Raw genomic sequence first — 6,906 nt, 5'->3', positions numbered from 1 at the left:
TAAGTCTCGCCAACATCTCGCAAAATCTCGGTAAACAATTTTTTGGCGCGGAAATAATAATACAATAACGGGGTCAAACCGGGTCAAGGGAGAAGTCAGCTGATCGCAATAACAAACGATCACTGATCGTCACAACACCCCTCCCCGTGACATGATCCGAGTTAGCCATGTCACAATATATATATAGTTCCTCAGAACTTAACCTACTTCTTGTCGTCTGCTTTTTCGCTCGTCGTCTCACTATCGGCTGCAATCAACGGAACAAGGCGCGTGATAGGACGTCGATACGTTTTTCCTCTGGACAAGACTGTCGCTGTTCTTATATGACCATCAGAACCTCTCTCTACTTCAGTGACTTTTCCAATCGGCCAGCTTCAACGGGGGCAACCTTGCTCCTGCAGGACAACGACATCATCGACTGCCAAATCAGAATGGACTTCTCTCCATTTTCCTCTCTGCTGTTGGAGAGTCAAATACTCCTTCTGCCATCTAACCCAGAACCTGTACAACATGTCTTGGACTAGGCGCCATCGATGTCGTGGGTTGTAGTCAGTCTCATCCACGATCTGGGGAGCCAACTGTCCACCGCACTGTCCTACCAGGAAATGATTAGGCGTCAACACTTCTAAATCTTTAGGGTCGGAGCTAACATACGTCAACGGCCTGGAGTTCAGCATACCTTCTACTTCGACAATCCCTGTCAGCAACTCTTCGTCAGTCAGGCGGGCTTCTCCAAAAATCGAATACAAGGCTTTCTTGGCAGACTTAATGAGCGACTCAAACACCCCACCATGGTGGGAGCCATACGGAGGGTTGAACTTCCAACGGATGCCCTGATTACTCACAGAGTCGACTATCTTCGTCCGATCCATGCCCTCCACGAATTCTCTCAGGGTACTCTCTCCTTTTACCAAGCACCCTCCGTTATCACTGACGACTTCTATCGGTTTTCCTCTGCGTGCCACCATTCTTGAAAATGCCATCAAGAATCCATCCGTCTCCAACGAGTAGGCCATCTCCAAGTGAACGCCTCTAGTCTGCAAACAAGTAAACAAACACATGTATCTCTTAGCAGATTTGAATCTAGTGATCTTAGTAACAAAGGGGCCAGCAAAATCAACACCGCAGTAGGAGAAGGCCCTGAGAGACATCATAACTCTGGAGGCTGGTAGCGGAGCCATCATCTGGGTTGCTGGTTGTTCCTTCATCTTTCTACACTGGTAACAGCAATAAGCCACCTTTTTGACGGCTTCTCGCCCATTCAAGATCCAAAATCGCAGCCTTATATCAGCCAGGGTAGCATTCACTCCACGTGAATGCCCGGCATACAGGTGGGCTCTTCTCACAATCAGTACTGAAATGTGATGTGAACTAGGAAGAATGATTGGATGTCTAACATCGTATGGTAGGTCGGCATGCTGCAAACGACCTCCCACTCTCATCACACCATCAGCATCTAGGAATGGGTTAAGACTTCTTAATGCGCTTTTCTTCATCACCCTCGCACTATTACCTACCAGCAACGCGTTGTAGTCTTCAAACAGGCAGGCCCGCTGTACCATTCTCACAATGGCGAGCTCAGATTCTTGGTACTCGTCACGTGATAAGGCATCATTCGGAATTTCGTCAGTATCAGCTTGTCTATCACCGAAATTCTTACATTTTGAAGTGTGACCATCATACTGTCGATCAGACCCATCTAACTCGCTGGAATTGCACCCATTCTTGTCAGGTTCCTGTCGATTCACCCTCTGCTGAGGTCCTCCTCTAACAATGTGGACAAACCTTATCATCCAAGCCATCACACGTACCAATCGATTCCATGTGGAGTACTTGGTGTAGTTCATTCTTTCGAGAAGTTCTGGTGTTGAAACTGCAACCATGGCATTTGTCTGCACACACGACTTGGAAGACTCGATTACAGCTTGGTCTTTAGGGTTGATCAGAGTCTTACACGTCGGCCACTGGCTCTCTTCCTTATGTAAGAATTCCGGGCCCTGGAACCATACATTCGGACTGGTCAGATCCTCCACCGACATCCCTCTCGTGGCTACATCTGCAGGATTCTCTTTGCCTGGAACAAAACGCCATTGGTGAGGATTAGATTCAGTTTGCAACTCAGCAATACGATTGGCCACAAACGGCTTAAATCGCCTCGACTGATTCCGTACCCAATGATCCACATCTAGTGAGTCGGTCCAAAATGTTGCCTTTTCTATTGGACACTTCAGCAAGGTAGTAATCTTCAGCGTGAGTCTATAGCCTAGCACGGCTCCCATCAATTCAAGTCACGGAATACTCACTGCTCTCAAGGGCGCGACTCTGGCTTTTGCTGCGACCAATGACAGCTCTATCTCTCCGCCAGCTGAGACATAACGGGCATAACTCACGGCGGCATATGCTTTCGAACTGGCATCGGAAAAAGTGTGAATGGTAACAACTCCCTCATTTGATGGCTGGGTAAAGTATCGCCTTGGGATGACTAGCTGTTCTATCCTCGGTAACTCCTCGAACCATTCTGTTGCTTCTATCACCAGGGCCTCAGGCATAGGTTCATCCCAGCCCAATCCCAAAACCCAGGACTGCTGTAACGTCATCTTTACACGGATGGTGAAAGGTGCCAACCACTGTAAGGGATCGAACAGTGTAGCAATGCGACTCAACAGCGACCTCTTGGTAACGACCTCTGGGACGACAATCTTCTGGGCAGCAAACCCAAAACAGTCAGGCTCGGCATCCCACCTGATCCCCAACGTCTTGATGCTTGGTAAAGTGGAATCGCTCACCTCCAACTGTCCACTAGCTCTATCTTCGGCAGGTACTCCCTCCAATGCCAGTAGGACGTTACTGCACCATCTCCGAATGTAGAATCCGGCCTTAATCAAAATGGCAGCCAAATCTTTCCGTAGCTGTTTGGCCTCCCAAGTCCCATCAATCGAGGTAATCGCATCATCCATATATGTGCAGTACAGGCACACAAAGGCAACAGCTGGGCACACATCCTGGTGATCTCTGGCGTGAGTCTGCAAGACATGCATGGCAAGAAAAGGAGACGCTTTATCCCCAAAAGTTAGTCTGGTCGACTCATAAACTTCAACGGCACATGAGACATTTAGATCTCTCCATAAGATTCTGTGAAATTTGCGATCTCTCTCAGACAGCAAAACTTGGGAGAACATCTCCTTGATGTCTCCAGCCAGACCAACTTGACCCACGCGAAATCTTACCAAGATGTCGAAGATTTCTCTTTGAAGCTTGGGACCAGCATGCATCTTATCATTCAAGGAGACTCCTTGATACTGGGCTGCAGAATCAAACACTATCCTCACCTTCGTAGTCTCCTTGTCCTCCCGAACCACCGGAAAGTGCGGAAGATACCACCCAGTAGCAATGTCTGCATCTGGCACCTTTTTCAGGTATCCCTTCTCGATGTTTTGCTTCATCCCGTCTTTGTACTTCTCCGCCAGTTTCGGTTTCTTCATCAAGGTTCTCTCCAAGGACACCAGGCGGCGACGGGCGATCTCGTAGTTACATGGAAGTTCCGGACTGCCATCTATCCATGGGATGGAAACCTCGTAACATCCCTGCTCCCTGTGGTACACCTTTGAAGCTTCAACACCATCTATAATCCTCTGCTCTTCGGGTGTAAACTCTGTTTCTTTACCATCGGTCATCAAATCTTGGTTCCATAACGCACGTAAACAGCTATCTAAGTGAATATCTGACATAACTGAACAAGTGGCTGCATAGCCACCTATCTCATCCTGGTCCTGGGAAGACGTCCCTAGCATCCCAGTGCAAGTCCAACCAAGGGGAGTAAGACGTGCTACCGGCTCTCCTGGCTGTCCTGCGACCTCCTCTAAAGACATCGTCAGCTCGGGATGATCGGATCCTATTACTATGTCTACAGTCTCTGCTACATCAATTCTCGGGAAGTCAATATCTGCCAAATGAGACCATCTATTTTTGTTCATGCCCCAATTCTGAGGACGCACCCCCTCGCATAGGCGATCCAAAATTCTACAGCCCAGTCTCACCCTTAGGTTGCCATTCAAACTCTCCACCGACAGGGTTACTGTACCACTCCTGACCTTTGTACCAGTCATCGTCATCGTTGACATGGTGATCGTGTGGTCCTCAATTCTGGAAATCCCCAGCTCAGACAGGACGGATCGACGAACGTAGGAGGAGTCGGACCCATCATCGAGGAAGGCGTTCAATCTTCTCATCTGACCATCAACATCTGCAACAAGAACAGGTAAAACTCTTAATGATACTTTATTCAGACGTACCTGACCATTCCCAGCAATTCCAAAACACCCAACAGGCTCAGGTGTGTTCTTCTTGGCAGCTTCTGTCTTGGTTTCTTTCTTGTGCAGATGTCGATGGTGGGTCCGCTGGCATCCGTCTATCTCGCACTTCCGGGGCTCCTTCGTGCAATTCTTCGCCATGTGTTTCCCACACAGGCACTTGTAACATAAGGCTTTTTCCTTCGCTATTTTCCATCGCTCTTCGGTGGAGGCTGGCTTCCACAACTGGCATCTCACCACATGATGACTGCCCTTGCATAACGGGCATTCGAACTCTGTTCCCTGGCGCTTGTCATCCTTCTGTTCGGCAGGCTTCGACTGGGAAGTAGTTGTCTTCTTAGAGTCAGTGGCTGAAACGGCATAAGAATGGCTTTTATTACTCTCAGACTTTCTCTTACTGTGTGGCTGTTCAGCAGTTTTTTCCTTGGTACGAGGAGCACGCAGCTCGGACATTTCCAACATCAAGCAAACTTGCCGGTTGAACCACTTCGTGAATACAGCCAAACCATCCTGGGCATTTGTACTGCGCTGCTCTGCATACTTCACTAGGAGAGAGTGTGGAACCTTTTGCTTCACTAAAGTATACAAGACGGTGTTACCAATTAACTCCCGGGCATGGTCAGTGTCATCGAGTTTGGAGATTACATCGCACATCTGGTTAGACAATTCTTCTAAGGCTCGCAAGTCACCCTCGGACACCTCCTTCTAAGTTAGCAATCGATCTAAGTATTTCTTTAGTGTACGAGTTTCCCCCCCATAGCGCTGGTCAAGTTTAAAAATAGCCATCTTATATTGTGCTGCCGTATACCCCAGGTTGCTGATTAACCTAAGGGGATGACCCGACAAGGCATTTTTCAACATTATCATCTTGAATTTTACTGGTACCTGAGATTGTTCAACAAATACCTCGTACTGCGCCCTCCAGTCTTCGAATCGGTCTCTGTTGCCATCGAATTTCGGTAGATGAGGTTTTGCCAGACCCTGGAAGAAGCGCTGTATCTCTTTCGTCTCGGCAGGTGTAACTTCTGGAACATCTTTGGCTGGTGTGGAGGAATGCTGTGGTCTTGGCATCGGTGTAGATTCCTCAATCGACTGCACTAACTCGTCAATCGGGTTCAACTTTGAAGCTGCTAGGACACCAAAGGGCTGCAAAACAGGCTTCTCACCCACCTTCTCATTACTGCTGGATAGGATAGGAAACTTCAAGCTCGCCAGGTCCTGAGCTTGAACCTGCTGGATCCAACTATTGTGTGCGGATGCAGACCGTCTCTTCCCTGTCATCTGGTGCTTTTCCTCTGCTGGGCTGAAATCTACAGGAAAAAATTGAGTCGCTCTTTGCTTTCTAGGTGGTAACGTGAAGACGACAGGCTTGGTAGGCATGGTAGGCTTAGCGATGCCTCCGCCATCCAACTCGGCCAGCAGCTGAGCCTTTAACTTCGCGCTCTCAGCCTCATCCTCGGCCTTCGCCAAGGCCAACTTCTGTTGAGCTTCCTGGATGCGCAGCTGTTCGACGTACCTCTGCTTCTCTTGTTTGACCTTCAGCATCGCCAACTCTGCCTTTACTTTCGCCAACTGTGAACGGTTAGACTGCGTTGACTGATGTGACTGGTCACTCTTCGCGTCATCAAAGTCGTCTTCATCTTCTTCATCTTCAGGAAGATTATCTTCTTCTGGTTTCTGGTGTCTGGTGTCTGGGTCACCCTGAGCAAGCAATGACGGCGTCATTGAAGGAGCCTCGTCTGCACGCTCTTCAATCTGGTCGATGACCTCATCTTCTAACTGCTCGACGATGCTATTAGCCTGACGGCCCCAGTCTACAAGGCGCTTCATCCGGTCCACGCTCGTAGTCAACTGTGTCAGTCTGTCAACTACAGAATAAACATCACGAGAAGATGACTTCAAGCGTTCTACCAATCTCTGCATCTTAGTTCTACTACCACGATCTCCTAAAAGCTTTCTCAACTCAGACAACATGTCATTAATTCTGGCACCTAACAACTGCCGCTCATCTTCTAACCAACAAGCAATCGCGTCCGAGTTCTCAGAGTCCAAAGCAGCAGCAAACTGCCCTCTATTACTGGTTCCAGACGTAGTTGCCGCGGTCATCTTACTACCGGGTTGTGACGTGGTCGAAGGTTGTGTTTCAAGTACCTCACCTGGACGGAGATCCAATGTTTGTGGCTGCTTCGGTTCCATCTCAGGTTGATCTTCTCGGATATTTTCCCACTCGTAATCTTGAAGATATGCAGGCTTCTTCTTGATTCGCGTCGACCTCCGAACAGCACCAGACATCGCTTATACCAACTGCAAATTCACAATGTACACCAAATATACGTGGATGCACACTATATACAAACTCCACTGCTAATACTATGCAGTATTGGGAATACTAGGATGTACAATTGACCCTCAAATAACGGCAGTAATACTCTCAATATCTTGGTAACAGTGCATCAAAGCACCACGGTCATCCAACAACTACTGACTTCACAGAGAAAGTGTAAATTGTAGGTATCTCAATCATCAATGAATAACAAAGGAGCAATCAAAATAATCCGGTCGGAGAGACCATGTTCTGGCGATCAACGAATTGACA

At 48.2% G+C, this 6,906-nt stretch overlaps 1 protein-coding gene across 1 annotated transcript; it reads right to left on the bottom strand.

The window, feature by feature from the left end:
• Positions 1–374: 374 nt before the first annotated feature.
• LOC135491603 (uncharacterized) lies at positions 375–2,279 on the bottom strand. Its single transcript, XM_064777574.1, has one exon. It carries the CDS (start codon positions 2,277–2,279, stop codon positions 375–377), a length of 1,905 nt encoding a protein of 634 aa, XP_064633644.1.
• Between the last annotated feature and the right edge of the window lie 4,627 nt (positions 2,280–6,906).

This window comes from Lineus longissimus, chromosome 7 (assembly GCF_910592395.1).
Source record: "Lineus longissimus chromosome 7, tnLinLong1.2, whole genome shotgun sequence".
Taxonomy (NCBI): domain Eukaryota; kingdom Metazoa; phylum Nemertea; class Pilidiophora; order Heteronemertea; family Lineidae; genus Lineus; species Lineus longissimus.
The sequence above is the reverse complement of the archived record's forward strand: the minus strand, read 5'-3'. Positions and strand labels throughout refer to the sequence as shown.